The sequence below is a fragment of the Anopheles arabiensis genome, chromosome 3 (genome assembly GCF_016920715.1).
Source record: "Anopheles arabiensis isolate DONGOLA chromosome 3, AaraD3, whole genome shotgun sequence".
In the NCBI taxonomy this organism is placed as follows: Eukaryota; Metazoa; Arthropoda; class Insecta; order Diptera; family Culicidae; genus Anopheles; species Anopheles arabiensis.
Window position 1 is genome coordinate 94,695,754 of NC_053518.1, and position 25,936 is coordinate 94,721,689.

Genomic DNA, 25,936 nt, shown 5'->3' on the forward strand with positions numbered 1-25,936 from the left:
ACGCTCACTAGCAGCGTTAGGTATCTCCTTCTTCGTCACAAATATATCGTTAGATTGGCTGATGCAATTGAATAATTAACTCAAAATGAATCATCGATGTTTTGCGCAATGATGTAATGTTACATCATTTTCTGAACAAAAGCAAAACAGCTCAACACACGAAACATATGAAATAATCATTACTTGGTACGAAGAATCTTTCAACTACAAGGGCGTTTGGTGCTTAGAGCTTCTCCAGGTCGAAGGAAGAAGAAAATGGTTCGTGTAAACTTTCCCTGAAATGAAAATAATTGGATCCCAGCTCCTCGTTGTTTGACACAACTTCGTAAGAGGTGCACCGGATGGAAGCATTAGCAACAAGAGCATCCAGCTAAATGCAGTTCAGTTGTACAAACACTGCCAGCAAATGTTTTCACTCACACTCCCCTTTCCCTCGGTGTTTAAACCCTTCCAATCGAAGCCTTTTCCCTCCGTAAGTGCGGGAAAGTTTTCCTAGTAATTGATGAAAACTATCTGCCGCTTGAAGACGTTGTGATGCAATTCCGCTGCGGTCGGTGAATTCCATTTGTGCCCCGCCGTTTGCACAGCGACTGCCGATGGCGAAACCAAATTGATACATATTTGATACCACCTATACTGCTTTCCATCCAGTATCGGTACAGTACAGACAATGTGATTGCTGTTTCAATTTATCGCATAACGGCGCTGTTCATAACCTATCGAAAATTGATTGATTATTCTTCTCGCTCATGAAAATCGTTGCACGATGAACCTGAAAAGAAACCCGATTTCAACCACAACAATGCGCGACCGATCTCGATGCCTGCCGCGTAGATTCGACCGCTTCCGATTATTGTTCCGAATAGTTGCAGCGAATAGGTACAAACTATCAGGAAGATATTCGTTGCCGGTCGATTTCCTGCCCCGTCTCCTATCTGGCAATTCTTTTTTTCCCTCCCGTATTCCCGGATTCAAACAAATCGAAACAGCTTATGGCACCTCTCCTTACACTCATTCATTGTGCGTACTCACAAATCTCTTTCCCTCTCTCTCTCTCTATCTCTCCTGTTCTGTTTCACCAGGAGCAACCATAGTGGTAACAATGGCTCGAACAACTCCTCCCAACCGTCGTCGGCGGGCGCTTCCGGGCCATCGATCCACTCGTCGGAAAACCTGAGCACCGGCCTGAACGCATCCACGCCGCTGACATCGAACGGCAGCGTCAGTCTACCGAACGGGGTCGCACCGGGGACGGGGGTGCCGGGCCCGGGCAGTGGCGGCTTAAATGGCGATAATTTCCTCAACAACAACAGTGGCAGCGGGGGCGGTAATAGCAACGGCACCGGCACCAGCAATGCGAGCAGCACGAACGGCACTAACGGCAACACCCACAGCAACGGACCGGGCGCCAACAACAACCACAACAGCAACAACAACAGCATCGACAACGGCATCGCCGAGATCTGTGACGTGCCCGACTCGGTGGCAAACCAGAAGCGACATGTGAGTAGAACCATAGCTTTGGAGAGGGTTAGATGGAGGGACAGGGGCAAGAATAGGAGGCAGTTTGTTTGTGGGTCGCGCTCTGGAAACCCCGGAGTTCGCTCGATGTCAATTTGGCCAATTGTCAGGCCACATACCGTCAGGCCGTATGTGGGTTAGCTTCGTGTGCTCCGGGGGTGCAGACGATGCGCGGCAAAGAGTACGTAAATATTTCGGCCAATGTTTTCTGGGCAAAAGTGATGGACCCATGTGGGCGAGAGCGATGGATGGATTTGGAATTTCACAACCACGATGAACTCGTTGCAATTTCAGAGAGCGTGAACACAATTTTGACATTAGTCGCACACGCTGTCTGTAGATGGGAGTAGTTCGGGGAAAGGTGATTACATTTGTATCTTTGCTGTGTTGGTTGAACGTTTATAGGAACTTGTTGAATAGCACGCATTTTGTATATTACAAATTATTACGCTGTAGCATCTTGGAAATTGACACATAACACGTTGAGACACGCGTGCCGCAATTATTGTTTAAATCGATTGAAGCTTCTAGGGACAACCAATTCACCGAATAGGTTGAAATGTTATTGCAAACACATCAAACAGTGGCCACTAATTCATTTACTGTTCTTCTTATCCTCAAACCCAGGTTCGTGTCATCAAATCGGACAACAACGGACTCGGCATCTCGATCAAGGGCGGGCGCGAAAACCGGATGCCGATACTCATTTCGAAAATATTCCGCGGCATGGCGGCAGACAACGCGAAAGGCCTGTACGTCGGTGACGCCATCCTGTCCGTCAATGGGGAGGATCTGCGGGACGCGACGCACGAGGAGGCGGTCCGGGCGCTCAAACGGGCCGGCCGGGTGGTCGATCTCGAAGGTAAGAAGAATCGATTGTAAGGCTTGATTTGTCGTATTTTCTTTCACACCCTCAATCCGGATGTGGCACCACCCGGGAGGTTGGCCGGATGTTGAAATGTCTCCGTTCAGGATACGACCCGTTCAAAGTGATTGCACAACACGGGCTGGTGGGCGTATTTGCTTTGACAGGGCAGCAGCCCTCGGTGTTATGGAGCAGCTTCGTAAGCCGCTTAGGACAAACCCCATTCGAAGTTGATGGAAAATTTCAAAGACTCTTTTCAATCAACGAAGACTCAGTGTTTCACCGTTAGAAAAGCCTTTAAAGTAAGTTATTATTTGGATTTGAGCACAAATGCTTTCGAAACAACAATGAAAATAGTCACGATGTACCAGTTGAAAATTGCGAAAAGAAGTTGTAAAGCGTATTGCCTACATTTAGGGGCTTTCGCCGCCAGCGCGTTTTTGCACGTTCGATTGCACAGCCGAATGCGAACAAAACAACACTCCATTCCGTTGCCTCGATTGTGTGTGTGTACGCACGCACTTCCTGTCGCTTCATATCCGGGTGGCATAAATGTGTGGTACGTAATAAGAGTAGAAACTCCAACCAAACAGACACACGGATTGCATAATTCAAACGTCATGTACTGGCTGCTCCTTTGTCTTGTCGAGCCGGGCGGGCAGCACAGCGCAAACCGAGACCACCAACCACACAGCGTAGCCGAGCTGTATATGACAGAATGGGAATTGGAAATATGCCTTCATGTAACAACGCGTCTGTGTGTGTATACATGGCGCGTTTGTTAAAAAAAACCTGTCTTACAAAGCGACACGAAGCAGAAAGACAACACGGAAAAAAATCGAATAGCAATGGCACGCATCTTCCTCGAATGCGCGTGCGGTACGTGAACACATTGGCAGGATGAGTGGCATTGAAATTGGGTTCATGATTTATAAGAACGACCGTGTGGCAACGCAACCGGAATAGGTAATGAGAATGTGCACTTTTGCGCGAAACAAGCGCATTGCTTGGCAGGTCGATATTTTTTTTCTGCCGCTGTCTATTTGTTCTTCTAGATTGGTTCTAAAAAGTACGTGAGAGCATCAGGAACACACTTGAGATGAAAACAAAACAATTCAATATCTCCGAGAAGGAAAATGTCGAGAGGATAAGCTGCACAAGGCGGCACACGGCAAACGTTTCGCCCGTCAACAGCGCTAGCCCGCTGATTAAGGATGCATTTGGCTTTGTTTGTTTTTACTCGGCTCTATTCCAATCCGAGCAAAAACAGAGGCCAACAGTTGAGCGACCGGTGCTGCCTTCACTTCATATTTTATTTGCTTCGATATATTTTCCTCCTGCAGCGACTCTTTTCACTCGGTAGCTTGCCAAGCACGGAGAGCCATTTTTATTGCTAGTGACAGGCTGTATTTGTATTTGCGTTCTGTTTTTTTCTTCTACCCTTCATGTTTGTTCCATTCAACGATGGAAACATCGTTGCTCGGTTCGTGCCTTTTCCCCCGCTAAAGCATTGTAGTGGACGCTTCTGCGTGCAATAAATACCATCACGGTAGATTATAACGTTGCTTGCATTCGGTGCGTGCTGTGGCAACTCATTAGTTGAGTGAAGAAGGCGAAAACATTAAGAGAAATCGGTTTAGCTCCCGTAGCGATGGAGGCGCATGGTGGTTCAGCTGAGCATATGCGTTTTGCTTGAAGGAAATTATTTAATATTATTTACGATTTATGATATTGGGGATATTTTAACGTTTTTTAAGTATATTTTTCAATTAACGTTTTACCATTCATATTCAATCCTCTAAATCTCTGCTTTAAGCAGAGTCATTAATATTTCTCTCACAAAGTCAACCTTTTTTGTCCAACAACATATCCACGTAATCAGTGCTACAGTCGGAAAGCAATTTACAATACCACCAAATTAAACCACCGCCGTAACATACGCACCAGAAACATCCACCACACCTCCGGTCTTTCGTGAAGAAGATTACATTTCCGAAAAACCACATCGCTGGTCACACGCACTGTCACGGCAGGCCGACTCGTCACGTCGGGGCGAAATTAAAATGTCGACAGAATTGAAACATTAATTTGCGGTTTTGGGGCACTTTCCTTCGGTACCAGAGACCGTGGCACCTAGCGACCTTACGGGAGGTCGTGAAAGGCGAACGGCCTGTCCCAGGTTTTCGGGGGGAATGGAAATATTGCTTTAGAACATGGTGACACCTCGTGCCGGCGCATTTCTTAAGGAGTTCGCCAGTTAGCCACAGACGTGACCAAATGTTCTCATTTTCCCACACCAGTCTGGTGTGGTGCTGGAGGCGAATATTATGGTGACCGTAATAAATTTGCAGGTCTAGAATTAACCGCAAGCCCTGCTTCTCCTGCTAGCAAGAAATGCCATGGGCGCTTCCCGAGAAGGTTGTAAGTTGTGTAGAAGGGGACCGAGAAGCTAAATTGAAACGTAAAAAAATGCCACAAAAAGTAGCAGAACTGAAGAAATGCAATTGTAACGCGAATTTAATCACGCTAACATTTTTCTACGTCCAGCAACAAAATGGCATGAAGGTTCAGGTTCAGGACCAAAGGGAAAGAAATCGAAAAAACCAAGCCCATTATTTTGTGCTTTATTTTAAACTTTAAAATTAACTGCTCATGCTCATTTTCCTTTTAAGTTTTTATGGATTTTCAAGAGAAATTATCCATCATGACAAGAAAAATCGATGACACTGTACTTGTTCCCAATCGCTGCATCCACGGATGCGTGCAATCTAGCAAAAAAAAGAAACTGCGTTTTTTAATCATTAGCCTTCAACCGCTGCCGCTCTCGATTGGCTCTATCATCTTTTATCCCATCAAACACTTATTCCTGAGTGTTTCTTCCCGGAACACTTTCCCTCCGCATTTGCGACCTCAGGAATCAGCTGCTTCTGGGTGCAAACGCAAATTGATTACACCCGAATGGATTGCTAATGGCGGATGACCGGATGCGAGGAAGAATCCACCTTGGAACATTCATGCTGTAGTCACACATACGCGCGCGCATCATTGCCTACCATTATCTGTTCCGGTCGCGGGTGGCAAATAGACGAGAGAGAAAATGACGGCAAAAAAGGTCAACATGTGGGAGGTTAATTAAGCTAATCCGATAATTGCTTCCTAACGAGCTACTTTCTTTCCCGCCCAGGCGAAAGGGAGCGATCGCACGCAAAAGGGTTGCACCAGTGTGTGTGTGTGTGTGTGCGTCCACAGTGTGACAAAGTGTCAGTAGCGGGCGACATCCTCAAAACGGGGGCTGTTCCCTTGGCAAACAATCACCCAAGAGGGATGCTTTTAAAGTGCCCTGACCCGCTGACATTGGTTCGATTGCAACGTGGCGCTCACTTGCGCATCCACTCCGATACCATTCAATCGTCCAGCAAGGGAGTGGGCGGAAAAGCGCAAACGATTTCTAGATCGAGCTGATGTTTCACTTAGCGAGGTGTGGTGAGAAGACAAAGGCAAACACAAAACAAAAAAAAGCGCGTCGTGGCAGCAAATGTGGTTATCCTTTTATCCCTTTGGTTGCGTAGCCGCGCTGCGTTCACTGGCACAATTCCCGAAGCGTAATGGATTCTGTGTAGTGGCGGCTGTTTGTGTGGATAAAAATACGCATACATACGACCGGGCAGCCCGTTTCTAGGTTAAATAAACAAATAAAATCCACTAACGAATGAGACCGAGCATGAGTGTGCTTCCGGCCGGCGGGGCAAAAGAGTGTAAAAAAGTAATGATAGCGGACGGTAGTAGTTTTGCACCGAATGGCCCTCCTAAACACGGCCGGCTCCTTCCGGCTCCGAGCATCGAATCAAATGAGTGTTGCTGAGTGTCGGAATGCCTCTTTAGGGACGCACAGCGCCGAAACCCGGAAGTTGTTATCCTTCCTGCTTCGAGCGTGCGAACGCAGGAGAGGGGACGCAGGTGACCAAATTGAATCAATCCCTCCTCCTGCTGCTGCTGCTGCGTGTGTGTGTCTGTGGTATGTGTGGGGTAACGGGATTTCGGGAAAATCATTGGGAAAACCTTCTCCGAGGGCTCTTAGTCAGACAGAATAAAACGACCGAAGGGAAGTGGAAGGTAAGATGCAAGAGAAAAGGAATGGAGGAATCGGAAATGGTTTCAAGTGCTAAGTGGCAAACGGTACCACCCGCTCGTTCTTTTTTCTTTGCGTTGATGTTGTTCCCATTCGCACACACAAAGAGCTGAAGCTACAAAATGGACCACACAAATGGACCCTAAATGATACAGTCGCTCTCTAGGGACACCTCGTGGTGTGTTTCGTGTGTGTGTGTATGTGGAAGCTGCTCGAAGTTTCGAATGGTGTTTCCTGTGGCATAAAGGGGACGCATTTTTTCCTCGCCAGTCGATTGTACAATAAAAAGGCATGTGTTTTTTTTTCTACCAGATTATTTGAGCTCCTCCTACCTTGGGCAGATGAGTGCGGGGTAACCGTTCACGTTCTTAAGAAACGAACTACGAGAGCGAGAAAAGATCTGAATGGTAAGAGAACGAACAGGTTTTTGGGAAGGTTTTTTGTTTTTTCGTGTCCAGAAAATTCAATTCACAGGACACGCCGGTGTTGTAGTTAGCAGATACCATTAGCCATCACAGCGTTATGATACAACCGCACAGCAACCTTTATCACGGCGCACCGTGATGTCCGTACATCCGGTGACAATCGCATCAACACCTGCGAGGGTCAACGGTAAGGTTAAGGTGACCATTTGCGTAAATGTTTAGCAATCGACCTCTACTAACGGTTAGCAGGTGTGCCACTAGACGAACTTGCGCAAAGCACCGGCAAAGTTTCGCTAAGCCCCGAAAGATATCTTTTGTGACTTTCTCAACCCCTTTTGCTCCTTCTCCGCCTCACCAGGCCAGTGAAGATGGCCGAAATGCCGTGCCGTGATTTTATTACCTTACAATAAAACAGTGCATTTTATGGGGTCGAGCTTTATGGGGAGAAGAGGACGCTGAGAGCACAGCAACAATGAAAAGCGGAAGTCAATTGTAAGGGGTTACACGCCCGGGCACCGAAGGAGCTTCGTTGTTGCTTGGGACTAGGAGGAGGAAGAGGAGAACCACACATTACAAGCTTACCGAAAACGTTCACCCCAAAACCGGGCAAGCTTCTTATCGATGCCGTCGTAAATTATTCGCCCATAAAAAGTAACTGAAAACGGATTTGGGTTCGAGAGGGTAGCGGTGTCATTGGTTTCACAAATTAAAGATGACAACAATCGATCGGAAAATCCGTCGGAGCACGAAATGTTGGAACAGATCGATGAGGTGGGTTGAAGTTAAGCGTTTATTACACAGCGGGAAAAGTTTGCTTCAAGCAATTCAAATTTATGCTTCTTATTTACTGGCAAAACGTATCCAACTTTGACGCATTCGAATCGGGGATAAGATAAAAGCCTTTTCCCTCGTCTAAAAACACGTCAGATAACGCCTGAAAAGGCGCACCATCGCCAGGAAATGATCGCCACCAGCTTCGCAAAAAAAACCCAACTAAACCGACCTTTATTCTCACTTTTTATCGGCCTGCAATCTTTATCATTCTTTGCAAAGGGCTAACTGCATGGCAAACAGCTTTACCCACCGACGCCGGGGCAGCTCTCGCACCGGGCGTAGGAAAATGTTTCGCTTAGGTGACAAAAAATCACGATCATTTCCTCTTTCTGACCGTCCCTGAACACGGATTGAATGGGATTTTTCAGTAGCAAAAAATTGGCAACAAGCCTTTCCTTCTCCCACCGTGACACTGTGAGTCACATTCCAAGCGGCCGGCCCTAGAGGCGAGGGCAGTATTCCGCATAATTCAGGAAATAATAAAACCATTCTGCTGCACCCATTTATCATCGCATTATTTCCTTCCGGGGTTTCGGAAAAGATGGAAGCAAATAAAGAATAAGCGCCATCCACCGGCCAACCACGCATCATGCCCCGGCATTGCGATGGGAAGGATGGGAGTTTGTACTCCCGGGGGCGAGTCATTGTCCTCCGGGCTGATCGGTAGAGTTTTGCAAAACTTTACACCGCACAAAAAAAGGGCAACGTCCATGCTCCAACAACAACAAGCAAGGCTCACCGCAGCTGGAATTTGAACGACACTAAAACGACCCACACAAGGACGCAAGTACACAGTGGCTCATAAAAATCGCATTTCGAAGCATTCCGAACAATAAAAAATAAACCATTCACAAAAATACACTGACGCATCAGATCAGAGAAGAGGGAAGAAAAAACAATCGGGAGCATCGGCTATGTGTGTGTATGTGTATGTGTGTGGTGCTTATGAGATAGAGGGGGAAAACACTTACATCACTACACTGTTCGAGCTGGATGCAGAAGCGTTATGAAGGTTCCTGGACGGTTCGTTGGGCGAACCTAAAAACAACCACCTTTAACTCATGGGTTAAAGAAACAACAAAACAAAGAACGAAGGGAAAAACTCCCATCAGCACACATAAAAACACAAGCCTGGAAGCTTCCCGACCAACAAGAAACTGTTTTATCGTGGTACGCAATTTCTCAAGAGACATCAGGGACACGATTTCCTGAAAGTCCATTCACTCCCGTCCTGGCACTTGGGAGGAAAGTGGACAAAGGAGATTAATCATTTTATCACTCACTGCACGCGTTTTTTGTTTGTTCCGTTAGCGCGTAAATCACTTCCAGCCTAGCAAAAGCTGTCGAACAGCGGTATAGTTGGCGTTTGTACTGGCATCACGTACTGGATGGGTGCGTGCTTTGGTACTAAGACAAACTCTCAAAACAATTTTGATCAATAGAACCTCGTTTAATGTCACAAAAGAACAGGAAACATTATATTAAACCGCTGCACTATTGAAACATTACAAACACACACACACACACACACACTTTTCCCACCGTTAAAGAATGAAACAATTTACAACGTACAACACATAAAGTTCATAATTCTGTCAAGCAACACGAGACACGAGAATAGTTTGAAAAGATCTTCACAAGAAAGTTGCTCGCAATAGCCGTCGTTGCCGCACCCTCGCGAACACCAAAAGTGTCCTCGTAAAAATAATTACAAGCGCTGGCACGAAAGATGTGCAAAGTTTTCCCACTTTATCGCACCGCTTTTGAATAGTGGGTGAAAATTATTTTTTTTTTTTCGGTATGCCAACACGCGCCCTCACTTTGTTTCCTTTCCAAATTTGCCGCACTGCACAGAAAGGGCGAAAGATTCTATTGCAAATTGTACTGCTGCGCCATCGAAATCCTGTTTTGCTTTAGTAAAGCAACTGTGGCACACGCTTGTGCGCAAGCAAAATGGCCCCAACAAAACGCTGTAAACAATGGCACAGCCAAAATTGCCATCTCTCATTCGTACCGAAGCGAGCGCGGGAGCAGTTATTCTCTAATGCAAACCCTCACCGCGACCGGAAGTCGCGTACTTCACGCTTCCCCGAAGGAAGTGTGCGAAGAAATGCATCGTAGCCGCAGAATTTTTCGTATAAATGAAAATTTTAATTTCAATCTACCCCTTCTATCCCTTCTACCCGTGCGTGCGTGTGTTTTCTATCCCGCCACTTTAGCGTTGATGGTTAGAGAACCCCATTGCCTGGAAAGCGCCGTTGTTGCTGTTTCGCTTGTTCCATTTTCCCCTTTTGGAAAAAAACCGCTTCCGGAAGCTACGGCACACAATCTGCGCCATTGTGGCGAATTTTAACGCAACGTGCATCCTCAGCTCTTCAGCTAGAGCGCATAATAATAAAAAAAGAATACGCCACGACGAGTTGCGATAAAACATAGCACACGACACTTAAAATTAAAAGCAGACCCAAGTTGGTGGTGGTCGCTGTACCGGCCCTGATTTGCATGAGGCAAAGTCGTGTCTTCCTGGTGGTTGGAGTGTAACCACCTCCACCTCGAAACCAACGAAGGACTGCTTCGTGTACGTTTTTGTGGCATCGTTTCGTTATTTCTCTCCGCGGTTGGCCAATCGTTGGTTTTCGGGGTGAAAATGTGCAAGTTTTTTTTTTGCAAAGAGGAAACCCTGTACGTGTGCGTGCGCGGAACAGATTCCTGTACAGTGTACCTTCAGTCACGTATTCTATTTAGTAGAAAGCAAAATAATTCTACAACATTGTTTGATTTAAAGTGTTCCTATGCTGCAGTGATTAAACAAAAAACGACCACATTGCATCCTATTTCAATTCCAACGAGACCATTGATCGCTTCCAGCAGCTATTAGTTCAAAATGTACTTGAGCAAATAGAGACAGGGAGGGCAACGTATCGATTGCACCGTTTTGATTCACTTCACTGCACATTGCTGGGACGGAAAGCTGCACCGGACAGACTTTGTCAACGACGAAGCTGTACCATCCAGACGACCACCACCACGACGACCACGACGACGGTCTGGGTCTGGTCCGCCATTTTGTCGCTTGCCAGTGAGAGCAAATCTTCAGTTTTGGCATGATGAATGGCCCGCGCTGCTCGGCCGCTCGTGTACATAAATCTTTAATTCTATCACAGCCAACCTTTATCCAATGATGGATGAATAGTAAATCTAACAGGAGAGAGCGAGAGAAAACATGCAGAGTAAGGACAGTCCAGTGGTGGAGTGCTTTTTTTGCTGTTGCCTTGTTTCGTTAGGTCCGAGAAGAGGACCGCTTGAACCGATGACTCCGAGCACTTGCATACGAGGACAGGCGAAACTGTGATTAAATTCACACTACTCGTACATGACAGCCCTTCTTAGGCTGTCTGTCCATCAGTGTGTATTTGTTCGTGCAGGGGTGAGTGGTCTGTGTGTGTGAAGAGAGAAAGAAGCGGAGGGCCATGAAGCAGTGGGTGTGCGGAATGTTGTATTCGCTTCGAAAGGCATTTTTCATCTCTGGAAGGAGAAGAAGCGATCACGACTTGATATCTTTGTTTATCTGTCCATCAGCAATCATTAATCTTTTCGGTCCAGTGATGCTTCCTGGAAAGGGCGCAGCAAATAAAGCGAGAGTTATGCTGATGTGGGGAAAGTAAGGAAAAACTGTCAATTTGGAGCCATGGTGATAGTTTTGGACAACTTCTTGACATTATTTCTCTTCATTATTATGTTTGGAAAGCGTTTACTACTTACACGAGGAAAATAAGTAAACAAGGATATCTTGCAGATTGAGGTTTGAGGAATTGTTCGAATTGCATTTGGTTGGAAATGAGTTTGGAACTTGTGTGGTTGTGTGGTATTTTCATGTCTTTCTTACACTTTTTTGAACCTGCAAGGCACTATCATGCAAAACTGCACACTGCACTCTAATTAATTATACTTTCCCACGGGCCATACGGATGCACCTTTGCTGTTTGCTGATTGATTACTCTGCACGGAGCTTCGAGACAAACGAGTTCGGTTTCGGCTAGCTAAAGTAACGCTACTTCACCTCGGCAAGAAACCATACTTCACGCCGTTACAGCGCGCAAACACTACAGCAGTTGTAGCAGTGCCACACAAACACACACACACACTTCCCAAAGGCTGATGAGTTTCGGGAAAGAAATGAAAACTATGCCAAGCGCTTCTTGCTTTTCGACTGCTCGGTTCGTGTAGCATCATCGATCACTTGGTAGAAGGCTAGAAGGCTTTCTCGGTCCATCCGGCCCAGGTGGTGGGTTTGCAAAAATCAATCCCAAAGTCATGTAGGATCCCTTGCCATGGGGAGTAAGATTGATTAGTGGCACTCGGTTGCAAACTGGCAGCGAACAAATACCTTCCGGCCACAAGTCAGACGAGCCACATTTTACCTCTACACTTTCGTGCTACGGTAGATGGGCACCGGCAGTAGTGGCCAGGGTGTTGCGATAATTTGAGGGAATCATCCAAATAGCAGCAGGCTTTGGTAGTAAGTAAAGAGATCGAAACGGTTCGTGATAATTCGGTGCAGATTACTTCTTTATGCTTTCGATGTTGTAGTGATAACGAAACTTTTCATTTCGCTGTCCTTCACTCTTGTCACAATATTGCAAATAACATGGAACAAAGCAATCTCATCTTCATAAAAATCAAATTCAGTTTCTCCACAATAAAGAATTCCATTCCCAAAAAGTAACAATCTCAAACCATCATCATCGCCGTCCTCATCATCGAACCGTTTATTTGAGAAATTGGAATATTTTTCGTTCGAAATTTCAAGCTTCCCTCCGATCCCTCCGACGTCCAGAGGCAAGAAGCAGGCGAGCCCGTTCGTGTGCCGGTCGATAAAACTTAAATGAGCTAGAAAATTAATTGCCTTCCACGGAGGTAGAAACGAAACGAACGCTTGGGAAGCTTTGGAACAGTTGAGCGCAACTGTTACTACACACCAAAGGGTAAACACGAGACACAGTGGGATTGTGCCCGCATCCGTCCGGTCATGGCGTTTGATTTTTGTGATCTGTGAAACAGATTCCAAAGTGTCAAACGATGTTTGGTGAATTGTAAAATTAGTTTATCTCAAGCAGGGTGCGGTCACATAAATGAACAGTGATGCTTTCGGGGGAAATGTGTTCGGCTGTTTTCGTTCATAGAACTGTTTTTTTTTTAAGATTTTCAAATTATTAGAACTCATCACTCTTTCATACTAATTCAGCAGGGAGTAGATCCACATCAGATACCGTTTTTCATGAGAATTTGATATTATTAGCGATGTAAATTTGATTTGCTATCCGAGAAGCTAATACTGAGCTTTGGGAAATTCTACTCCCTGAAGAAGAGCATTATGTAAAAGAGAATATCAAGAGGAGCTTGCAGTAAATTCCATCCTAAGCGACACACCATCTATACGACATGACTATCAAAGAGTCTTTATAGAAACACGCTAAAGCGCCGGATAGTTTCGATGGAAATCGCTTTTATGAAGGCACTTATAAACTTACCCGAAACTGCACGCAGATCGGATAATTTGTTGTACACGAAAGATTCTGCCTCCTAAATCGGCAGCGCCTTTAGGGTTCCCCGGACCGGTTCACTAAACCACCAATAGAGTGGAGTGATCAGGTGTTCCTGGAACAATCTCTTCCATCGAGATCCCGGTTGGGAATGTTATTGCACGTAAGTGAATTCCTGCTAAAACGCTCCTGGAAAAGCTGTGCTTCACTTACACAACAGCGCAACCGTGCCAAGCGTCTCTGCTGGTACGGGGACATGCTTGAGCAACCGAATAAGGGTGCTATCACTGACTATCAGTTCGTAATCATCGATTCCATTTCGGACAGCGGTTCGAACAGCGGGAACATTAAAGCGGGATGCTATCATCAAACCACAGCGATCGGGATGAAAGTCTGCAGTGCGTCAATCTGAATGGAAATCTGGTCGTGTTTGGCGTGCTGTACGCTTGACAACATCAGATAAGCCACCACTCATCGCTCACATTCTCGCTTGGAGTGTTCTTTCGCTTGCTTTTAAACCGACCACAACCCGCTCCACAAAGCGCTCGGACACGCGATGTCTTCCCGCAACAGCAACACAAAGCTACCATCAGCGATGAAGTTCAACTCTGTCATCGCGGTCCGTGTGCAACAGTATTAAATCAATTTGTGTTTCATCTACACATGGGCGCTAACAAGGTTCGTCCCAGCCAACCGGAGGACACAATTTCGGTCGCTGTTCTGATGTACCGTGAAACCTTTCCCGCGGTTGACGGAAAACAAGCGCTAAGCCACCCGGGATTGGTCGACGTGCTTGAAACACCTGTGAAAGTGCCTACCAGCGAACGAGCGAACGGCCTAGGTCAATGTGGTGATGAGTGTGCGGCAACGGGGAGTAGTCCTTTGGAGGCACTTGTTCCCGGAAGTGGCTTTTTTGTCGATGAAAGTAAACTCATCATTCGTTGTTACTGCGATTGGGGAGTGAGAGTTTCCCGGATGGAGTGTTCCCACAGCATGCCGGTCTCCCGGATGAGGGCATCTTTGTGTTCCTTTCCGAATTTCTGTCGTTTTCGATACTTCCGCCCGGTGTCAGGTACGGCAGGTAAGAGAGTTTACATCTGGCTAAGATCCTAGCCTGTTTGGTGTGCCAGTCTACCTTTTCGGAGAACGCGGACTACCAGCATGTCTTGGGCACGTTTTCGGTAGCGCGGAACAGGCTTTAAAAGCCGCGCCCGCCAATAGGGTTGTGAATTTTGGAAAACAAATAGACGGGCCTGTGCTTTCATTCTTCTACCAAGTCTCTTTGGGTGTATGTGTGCATGTGAGAATGAAATTTGATGCACGCCTGAAGTGTGTTGCGGTCTGGAAGGGTGTTGTAAAATTCATACCATCTCAGCATTAAGGTGGTCTGCTCCTTGCGGTCGTGTGCTTCAGCATCCTTCAGAAATCGATAATGTTACACCGCTCGCAGCCCATATCAGAGCACACTGGTGGCGGAAGGTGCCGCCATCAGTCGGGCGTAACGCAGAAGGAACCCCATCGCAGGAACGATGATGAGTGGAATGTGAAAATTCGATTTTCTCGCCGCAGGCGATTCACCCACATCAACAGGGAGTCAAGTACAGGTGTGCGGGATGAAGCGGGTTCATTTTTACTGTATTTCTGGCTTTCTATACGAAGAAGCTTTCCAAAACTGTTCACTCACTCATATCATACCTTACTTTTCCGGGAAATTCTACTAGAAATTCCTGTACGTTACGCGGTTGCGAGGATGGCGAATATTTTTCGCGCCATTCCGTTCATCGACACTGTTTAATGTTGCCCGTGACTCTTCTGGTAGGATGTTGTTCAAATTTCACTCACTAATTGAATCATCGAAGCTTCTTTTCAGCTCGTCCCAAAGCGGGAACGGTTCAGACCGAAGGAAAGGCTCTATTGTACCCTAAAGAAGGAGAGAGGTCGATAACGGGAGCGAGTAAAAGGGTACACAGCTTGTACCGTTTGCTAGAGCTCGGTTGATGGAAAGGTGACTTGTCAGTATTTCGTTTCGAGCTGAAGCACTTCAGCGAGAAGTTTCTCCTCAACCTGACATACAAGAAGAGCTGCACAGCGTACCGTTCGCGATCGTGTGTGGGTAAGGAACGAGAGTACAATAATAATACACGCTGTTAATACTTTCCATCAAACACCTGGAAGTCAATTGAATGGCGCGCGAAGAAGTGTGTTCCAAGTTTTGCTTCAAGGTGCTCCGCTTTTGTTCGTTATATTTAAGCCGATGTTTAATTATTACGTGCATACCATTTTGAAATGCTGAAAAGGTTGAAAAGAATCATTTCTTCACCATCCTTTTCTACTGAAAAGAAGCATACGGGGGCCAGTCTTTTTTCATCATATTACTATATTATATAGCTACTCTGCAATAATACTACTGCAGAAAAGTACCTTTTTCCTGCTCATTCATAAACACGATGTGAAATAAAGAATAAATTCTTCTTTTACTTAAGGGCTACAGTACATTTACTGCAAATGAAAACCAATAAAGGAAGAGCTGAAAAAACACCATACTATCCCTTGAAGCAATGTGCTATGTAATTTATAATGCATCTGAAGGAAACCTTTTTAAACGATTTCCCTGATACCAGTATTCGTGAAACAGTACTGTCGGTTTTTTGTTAGGGAAATAACAACCTTTTTATAGCTACATGTTTGCATTCGTCTCGCTCCTAGCAGCAAGTAATGAAGATTTAAAATCTGTAGAACATATTACATTGCCTAATACCTACAGCTAAAGGGTTCACATAAATCATTACTGCTTGGCCCCGGTCGCCGACGCCTGCTGGTATTAGAAGAATAATTAAGCTACCCAGCAAGTGGTTCTTATGCCGTGACAGGTTTTGCAAATTCCACGACAATGCAACCACCGCAGTAAAAGCCACCTGAGACAAATCACACATTCGAAACCCACAGTCCTTCTGCCAAAATCAACCAATGTACGGTAGAGCGGGCTTTGTTCTAGCAAAACCGGAATGCAAGGGAAGGAACCAACGCACGACGAGTGTGATTTAATTTATGATCTAGAGTTCCATCCCATCACAGGCTATTGTGGCTAGGATCAGAATCGGAGAAGAAGACCCTGCAGCCGCCTTTTGCCACCATTCCATTGTTGGTGGGTGCTGAAAGTTTGCACCCAACCAAGCTCGGCAACTTCATGTAGATCCTCTTACAACTTCTTCCAAAAAGTCGACGAGAGTGGTACAGCCATGCCACGCACACACCGAGGAGGGTTTTTATTGGATCCTCTTTTGTCTCCCCTTTGGCGTGGAACTATTCGGCAGCTCGGTGCGCGGGTCTGGCGAGAGAAGGCCGCATACCAGTCCGCCCTCGGTGAGTGAAGTTCAGGGCAATTCGCACATATATCATCATGCAGATTCCGCCCCAAATAGAGTGTATCAAATGGCAACGCCAGCTTCGTCGTACCTGTCTCGTACTCGCAATCTTTTTTTTACATTCTTCTCCCACCTCTATTGTGAAACGGTTGGCCGGATCGTCCATTCCTCCGAGCATCATTTCCACACCTATAAGAGCGCTCGTTCCGTTCTGCCCAGCTCGTGTTTCTTGACGGTTTCAATTGTCTTGAGGATGAGTGGGCAGATTCTGTTGAACGCTATCAAGTGGAGTCTCCTTTCAGCAGCGTGTAAAAGAAGCTTCTATCGCTTGCAAAAGTCAAGCTTTCCGAGCTTGGAAGCTGTCACTTTCAGTGCTCCAATAGGTTAAAGCACCTCGCAGCAAGAGTACGTGTTTGTGTGAGCGTGTTTGGCACTGGGGAGAGGACGAGCTGCGGAAATTCGCAAGGGTCGCCTCTAATTTAGGACACTCTGCAAGGTATGGCGAGCGAGACCACCTTTCTCGTGTGGCTCACAGCGCGTTCGCGGTAGGTTCTATTCTTTCCTGGCTTGCCCCGCTCTTTGTAGACCATTCTTTCATCGTCAGCCTGGCTCGGCTCGTTCTATCGTAGCGACAGTGACAGTCACTTCCGTGTCACGGACAGGTATCGCCGACACGTAGCGAAAGCATAAACGATTCACCGTATCACCACCAAAGCCAAAGCAAGAAGAAAAGTGGGGCGCGTGTATGGTGAGGATACCTACTTTTCCAGAAACGTACGGTCGGGCAATGATTCTCAGGGCAGAAGCGCAAAATGACGCCAAATCCATCCCCCTCTCGCATGTGGAATGGTTGTCGTCGTTTAGGGCGGTCGTACCATGGGGAAATCACGCACCTACAACAGGCCACGCTTGGGGAGTGGGTCGGTACAACGGACTACACGGACTCCTCTCCACCCCGTTAGGCAATGGAGCGTTTTATTTCATTTCGAGACGCACACCTTGGGTAAGAAATGACGTCGACGAAGACGACGCTGATCTCTTGAGACATACATGGGATAAATCACGATGATGAATATTCCTCCCCATTCAGTCGAGTACTTGCACGATTTGCAGCACTGTTTATCCCCGCTATGGGTTGCCCAAGCTCGGAGGATATAGCTTCTGTGACAGCTGCTGGATGGCATTGATGTCGTGCACGCGCGGGAAGGCTGATGGTGAAACCAGCGGAGGTTTCCGATTCAGCTGCTCGTCTAACTACAAGTGAGCTGTTGTACATATTTTACCCGCAAAGTGTTTTTCATTGACTGATTGCCTGCTTACGGGACTGGTCCAAACACGAGCTTTTTGTCGTTTCTTGTGCGCCTTGTTTACATTTACTGCAATCAGCGCATGATTTACGTCGTACCCTACGGGCCGGTAAAAGGATCGGCTCTGTCCGGCAGTGTCTTAAATATGATATCCCAGCAATCTACACTCTCCATGTCGTTCCATCCCATGTAGAAATTTCGCTAAGACACACAGGCTTTGCGAGCTCCATAAGAATGATCCTGCAAGATAATTGATGAACCTTTTTGCCATTCGCCTTCATTCGGTCTACGGCAATGGCATGGTTGAGATGTTTCGTGGTCTTCGTAGTTATCTTGGTGCAACCGTGTGGGCCCGCTTTAAGGACCGAACTCACACCTACCGGCCAGTGGCGATACATATCGCACTCACAATCACCGTGTCGGCTCAAGTTGGAAAGCCTTTTTGTGTAGCTCTAGTATGCCGAACTGACCGACACCACCATGTAAGACAGAGGCTCTCCGGAGGGAAATACTTGCTTCGGTTGTTTGTTCTGGATCGATTTAGAAAAAAGCCCTCCTTTATCTCCGAGCTCAGCGCTGTTGCGATGGAGGTCAATTGCTTGGTTTGATGTAGCACAGGTTAAATTATTTGCATATTTTACCCACACACACACATACACAGTACTTTTTTGCTGCAAGACAAGAAGGGAATTTCCTTCTATATTCGCTAGTGAAGCTGGGAAAAGGACTAGTACGCATCTTATTCTCCATGAACCGCAATTATTCACTTTGTGGCTTTTTGGGTCCATTTGCAGGTATTAGTCATTTTCAAGAAAATTCTATCATGTAACTGTATACTGCGCTTGTTGTAAATGATTTTTTTTTAATCTTCTTCTGCATATGTTTGTCTTACATTTTCAACATCTCTCCAAGCCTGTAAAATAAATCGCCTTAAATACAGTTAAATCTACCACTTCCAAGCAAAACACATAATTTAAATTTACAAATCTCTCTCGCGTTGCCTCTAAAGCTTCTACCAAGTCACGAACATTTTACGTTTTCGTCATTCACTTTCATCACCATCACATTTTAAGACTCTGAAGTGATCCAATTTAAAGTCATTTGTTGTGCAGCAGCAGCAACAGTGGTAGCAACAACAAAACAGAAAAGCAACGCGGTTTTATTTACGAAAACCTTCGATGGTGACGACAACGACAATTGAGCAGATGTGCTCCAGCGTAAATTAATGCACAAGCATCCATTTATGGCACTGTTTTGTCACAAAAGCTCCAGGAGCACGCACCATACACACACTCACATGGGCTTTCTCCGTTTTTATCGCTCGCTGTACTCAGTTTGCAGTTTTTTGTTGCGACAACAAAATAGAAACACGGTTTAATTAATGATACCCGAAGCGCAAGCCCAGGAGTTCGTGGCACCGATCGTGATGCCGCTGTCTTTTCCGCTCAACAACCGTCAGCCAACATCACTTACTGCTGCGGTATGAGCAGCACACATAAAAACAAAAACATCATACACATCCACCTCCTGCAACTGCAAAGTGAGTTCAATTCCCAGCAGGAAGGTCCCTGGCACTACTGGTAGAGGGATAAAGCGCGCGATTTTTATTTTCCTGCAGCACGCATCTCCGGCGTGGCGTGAAAAATATTTTAAAAATTCCCTCCCTGCTTCACCTCACATCAACTCTCTGAAGGATGTTGCTACTACCACTACCACTACTTCTATTGGCTGCCTCCACTACAGAACTGGAAACAATGATGATTGTTCACGTACCGCTGAAGCATCACAACCGCACGCATCAGAGTGAAGCATCGATTGAGTGGAATCGAGTGCCGGCATAATGGAGCGCTCGGTCGGGGCCGACAGTGATGGATTAAATTCGATCTACCGGAAGCATGCCGTTCCGACACCGGAGCACCCGCCTGAGTGTTGCAGAAGTGCAAAAAACACACACACCCACACACACTCATAGCTTTTTTGTACTATTATGCTTTTGTGTGTTCCTTTTGCGATCCGGTCGATGTCAATCGATGCCCTTTTTGTTGCTTTTGTTTGGGGAGATTTATTCGTAAATAATACATTTTCATGGGGGAAAGTTATGCTTTTCCGTTGAAATATATTCAATTAGATTTAAAAATGCAGACGACGTTACTTATCAATTTAAAGAACCCATCTTTTGGAATTTCTTGCTTCCATTCTCTCTTCAGCAATCTCTTAGTCGAACAAAGCAACAAATGGAAAGTTAAGTAAGATATTGGAGCATTATACTAGCACACAAATACCCTCTGTACCATATTGCTGAATGTGAATGATTGCAGGCGTGCAACAAAAAGGGACAATATTTCCATTTCTAATACCTCGAGCAAAGCGAAAAAAACCCCTTTCGGCACTGCTTCATGTCGTCCGCACAAGCGAGCCTCCGAGTGAAGAAACATGAAAGGTGCCACTCGGGTCAAAAGGACCGTACCGAAGTCGGGAGCATTGGGACAACTGTTTTCAAATAGCCCAACGGTGGTAAAAACAATTTCTAGCCCGCCCGACCGCCCAGATCCGAACCGTGCCGAAAGAAAAGCCGTTTCTATTAACCTTTGTTCACGGTGGCGACGCGTTATCTTTCAATCGGGCAGCGGTTCGGTATCCACCTCGGTAACGAGCCACTGCCCGAATGTGCACAGAAAGATGCGAAAGCAGCAACACTAAAATGCTATCTTCCTTTTTTTGTCTAATGAGCGAGCGTGCCCTTGTGCTGGCGTAAGGAAAGCGTGAAAACGAATGAAGAAAGAAAGAAAAAAGGTGAACGCTTTCCCTCAAGCAATTGGATCGGATCGGGATGGGACAGCTTCTCTCTTTTCTATGCTCACCCCGATTTCCTCCTACTCGAGCTTTCCTTGAATTACGCGGCATACGGGCACCAGCAAAGAAGCTACCTTTGAAAGGCAGAGAACACACGCCGTGGTGAAATCGTACCGGCATCGCCCAAAAACTGCCCATCGCCCGCTGCTCCGTTTGTCTGTGTTGTTTCTGTATTAATTTGTCAGTGTCGTTTTTGCTTTGTTTTTCATCGCCCCTCAGCGACCTCTCACTCAGTGTTTCGCTTTTGTGTAACCGAATTCCGGAACACTTCGGGTGGCCATTACTCTTACGGGAGGAAGGAGATGACCATTCTTGGGTGACAACATGGCAAAGTGCAGATCGAGAGGAGTGAGAGTGAGAGAAAGAGAAAGTGAAAGGGAGCAAGAAAGAAAAGTTGCCTACTAGGGCAAGCAACCGCAGTGAAGCGAACCAAAGCTTTTCTCTTGCGTGTTGCGCAGTGTCCTTCGCTCCTTTCGCCCCCTGTCTTGGCCCTGAATTTTCTCACCGGCGGCGTTGAATCGTGTCCTTCAAGCGTGCCCGGCTTTTCTCTATAAGGGTTTTGGGAAATAATTGGGCATTTTTTCTCCCTCGCTTTCTTTAGCGTCCTCCTGTTACTTGGGTGTTTTCTTCCTTTTGTTCTCTGAAAAGAAGCCATCATACGAGACGCGCTAGTGTTGCGCTTAAAAGTCGGCGTAAACAAGCAACTTGTTGTGTCACTTTCCGGGGTCATCTTATCGGACTAGTGTGCCCCTTTTTGGGGGGAAGACTGTTGATTTTTTTTATATACAAAGGGGAAATTAAAATTTGTATGCTTTATCTGGGAACCACACAAAGGCGACCAACCGAACCTGAGCGTATTAGGGAATTGTTTCAGAGAGCTTTTGTTAAAAGTGCCATAAGTGCTGTGAAAGGACTGTAGATAAAAGTATGTGCTGAGCATACTTTCTTAAGAGTTTGAAACAACTAAAAATACAACCAAGATGTTAGAAGAATAAAGACCCTTTAAGAAAAAATCCAAAAGAAATTAGCTCCCTTTAAAAAGAACACCATCAATGTTAATAATTAAATTGTGATGTCCACCTTTACGATACCTGGTGATGATTCTATGCCCCCTTCCCTGAAGTAAGGCTTTACACTGTTTCCAATGGCATATTCAAATGCAGTTTTTGAGCATGAATCTACCTACAAAATAGTGCCATCTTCCCAGAAAGATGTAAATGCATATTTGATCAAAGAGCATTTCCCTTTGCCCACCAAACTGTCCTAACTGAAATGACTCTCTTTTTGGAATTACGACAAAGCTATACTCATATTTAGATCGTAATATGAGGAAATAGTTATTACATCTATTTTAGAATTAGCCAAAAACCCATTATTAAACTACTCATGCATGTTAGAATGCTCCGGAATGCACTCAAGAACAAAACCACCAGCACCTGCAAACGCCTGTAGAAAGGAAACGATGCGAACGATGTTGGTAGGTCACTGCTTCCCACGCCCGTACTGCCTTGTGGGCACGTTGGCAAACGTTAATGTGGCTCGCCATTATTACAGCACTAAACAATTTCCCATACAAATGGTGGAATGGGGAGCTTTTTCGAGGATCACGAGAAATACCAAGTAGGTGTAGGTCGTCTTAAAATTGCTTCCGTGCTATTTGCCTTCCAGTTCTTGTTATTCTACCAGGTGCAACGAGCATACCTCCCATTCACGCTACTAATGTTTTGAGGCGAAGTTTTGCAAAACCAAACTGGTGTAGTAGCCTTGCGATCTTTGCGGAAATACGTTACTTGCAATATACCACCACATTTGCAAACGGTGGGTGTTATTCAACCACAGAAGGGAGGTTGGTTGTTTGGTCTGATAGAACTGCTACTCTTAGCTTGGCCATTTCGATGAACACATACCTATCAAGTGTTTTCTTAGGCCCTTGCAACAGAGTGTGCAGTTGAGGAACGGGAGCGCACCGGTACAGCACTGACGATAAACAGCAGTGGTAGAGTTTGCGGAATAAATCTTCGCAGCAATGCACTAAAATGCACCGGAAAATGTTGTAACTAAAATTGCAATTGCTTTCAAAATGATTCACCAATAATTTTGAGGAAATAAGTTTTCCTTTAAGTTCGATTTCGGGTAAGCCACTCGTGTTTAACGTGTTGTTATCAGAATATTATTTTTAAATACACTCTTATATTTTGCTGTCAAATAGTCTCCTAAATCACTTAAGGCTTTTCCGACAAACCATTGGTTGTTTCTATCGATACCGTACTTGGTGAATGTTAAGAACAGATCAATCCATCATTCAGTAGCCATAGACGCAAAAACCGAAGAGTCTTATATTAAGAATAGCCATACCTTGCTCCAATGTTCTGCGTAATCTTTTCATCTGTCTCTCTGTTGAAGGATGTTCAACATTTTCCGTCCGAGAATCGGATTTACTTGCGTTCAATGCAAAACACTAGAATAGCAACAGAACACCGAACAATACTCCTGTGACAAACACTCTAGAGGTCTAGAGCTTAAGCCTTGCTAGCAAATAGATTTTACAGTACAAGCAGAAGCTCAGCTTCAGAGTTGCGTTGAAAGGTAAAGTATTCTCCTCTCTGGAGCGATGCTATTTTCAAGAGGTTTTCTCGAGTTTCTGCGAAGGTTACATAAAAAACTCAGACTACCATGTTGAACGATGCTACTGTAGCTTCTCAAGCAGGATCAAGTTGTAACATGAAACTTGCTCCAGAAGTTGCCAGTAAATCCTCCCTGGTTTCGTATACCGCTCTCTTCGACCAGTATTCCTGTTTTAATGTGCTCGTTTAATGACAAATATCTGTCCGGAAAACAATAGCACAACCGATGCCATGGTCACCACATTACGCTCTTCTGCAGTATTCAAACGAGTGCAAAATAGTGCCGCAGTATCGCACCACAACCCTCGATGCAATAACTCAAAGTTCTCCGTTGGCATGCCGTCGGGCACACTCACCGCACCAGATCAGACGAAATGAATCGATTCATGGATTAGAAAATAGAAACCATACACTGCTCACTTACAACCGATTCTAATAATATTGTGGTGTAATTGAAAACTGACTCAGCTGTGTTCGATCCGTACCGAGGCTAGGACCGTACCGGGCCGACGCACACCAGAGCCATGCATAGCATTTGCACTTCTAACGATTCTCTAGATGCTTTCCCTCTTTTTCTTCGTCGACGAAGCTGCATTCCCACAAGCACAAGTGCATGTTGCTTTCCTGTACCATCACCGCACAGAAGCAACATGCAAATGAAAATGACCTCATGTAAAGGCATTAAATAACTGCAAACTTTCTGCCCTGGCCCTGGGTTGGTCCTCCAGTGACACCACTCCTACCACACCTCACCGTTTTTCCTGCCATCCTCCAAGCGCTCTAATTGCCGGGCACATAAATTCTGCAACATGATCTGTAGTGAGAAGTTCATTTATTTCACGTCGGCATAGATAAGCACCCGTAAGCTGCCCTGCCATTGAATGGAAGATGTATTTCATGGCTATGTTTGCACTAAATGATTGGTATAAACGCTTGTTGTTTGGTGTGTTTGGACAGTTTAACACGCAAGAACGGAAGACTCCCCATGGAGAGCCGGTACCAGCGTTATGCGGGACTGCAGACAAAATGATAAAGTGCGTTGCTATTTGACAGAGCATTCAACAACATCAGGGTATGGTAAATAAAAGCTCAATACTGCTTCAAAACGTTTTATGGACGGATAGAACGAGCTGCCAGCTGTTTGACGACATGATCGATGTTTATTTATTTGCTGTTTATTGATTTGTTTGGTTTCAAAATATAAATTGAAACAATGGGTCCCGTGAGCATAGCTATGTAGTAATTTTAGTAATATTTTCAGTAGAATACATTACCTTTTCTTGTTCTAATGGCCTACTTGTACCAACCAAAACAACCGGTCCAAAACACCATTTTAATGAAACGTACCTCACTTTCTACACGATGTTAAGGTATACACGATGTTTAAGAGTTTTTTAACGAGTTACACACATCATTAGTCATGCAGCTCGCCCTCGATCTAGCACACGTTTAATTTAACTTTTCCTCTCCATGTCCATACATTTGGAACAGCGAGAGGAGCGTAAAAAGTAAAAGTGAAAACTTTACCTTTGTACAAACTTTGCCCATCCCAGAGTGGTGCACAAAAGTGTTTTCCTTCCCTACACACAACGTGTGCCTTTTTTCTTCTCAAAGACAGCTATTAGGGTGCAAAAAGCTCTCATTAATGTAAGTTGGATTGCGCGGCGGAAAAAAGAACTTCAAAAAATGAAGTAAACGGATACTCCTCTGCGTGACGGTAGAGACGTTGAAGGATAACACCCACCGGGATGAGGACGGTGACTCTTCAAAAGTCCCTTGCTCTTCATCCTCCCTCAATTTGAGCCCTAACGAGTACAGCGATAATTTGGAGCTTTTGCGCTTCAGTTTTGCTTTGTAGAGTTTTGTTGGTCGTTTTTTATCCACTACACATTATACACCGCACGGATTAGACCGCTTTCATGTGTAAATTTCCAATGTACATGAAAATCCTGCTTACACAAAAACACGATACAGGTTAGAGACCATCCCTGACCCGAAGCAAATAAGAGCCTTTAACATGTTTGAGGCAACAACGCAAAAAAGGAACATAATCTTCAAACAGTCGAAAATGAGTTCAGCAACACAGCATAGCAACCATGGTTAAATAGAAGAACGCCAGCAAGGGAAGGAAAGCATGGTACACTTATCTCCGATTTTACAGTGCCATGAACATTTACGTTGGGAGCACAGTACACGGCACAGGGGGCATCATGTGTAGTCCGCGCTGCATTGTTCCAATATGATGCACCTCCATTCCCGTCACAGTACGCCGAATGGGGCGTTTAGCAAAGAGAGCAAGTGCAAAAGGTCACTGTGCTTTATTCATGTGATAATCTAGCGTTCACACATTTTTAACTCCGTGGCGGTGGAATATTCCCGGGAACGGAGGGCGCTGATCTCGAGAGTGGGTTAAAAAAATAGAGTGCTTTTTCTTAAAAACGAGCTCTTTTCTGCTGCGGAAAGCTGTTTT

At 45.5% G+C, this 25,936-nt stretch overlaps 2 protein-coding genes across 10 annotated transcripts in view; one reads left to right on the forward strand and one right to left on the reverse strand.

Moving 5' to 3' along the window:
* Positions 1 to 25,936, reverse strand: part of LOC120904243 (heat shock protein DDB_G0288861-like) — a 121,038-nt gene that overhangs the window by 58,781 nt on the left and 36,321 nt on the right. The gene's annotated exons all lie outside the window — the stretch shown is intronic.
* Positions 1 to 25,936, forward strand: part of LOC120904244 (beta-1-syntrophin) — a 106,407-nt gene that overhangs the window by 48,253 nt on the left and 32,218 nt on the right. For all 6 annotated transcript variants that reach the window (XM_040314100.1, XM_040314104.1, XM_040314105.1 and 3 more), the window contains exons 4-5: positions 1,083 to 1,503; positions 2,149 to 2,383. In XM_040314100.1, coding sequence (XP_040170034.1) covers positions 1,083 to 1,503; positions 2,149 to 2,383 — 656 coding nt within the window. The remainder of the gene's footprint in view (positions 1 to 1,082; positions 1,504 to 2,148; positions 2,384 to 25,936) is intronic.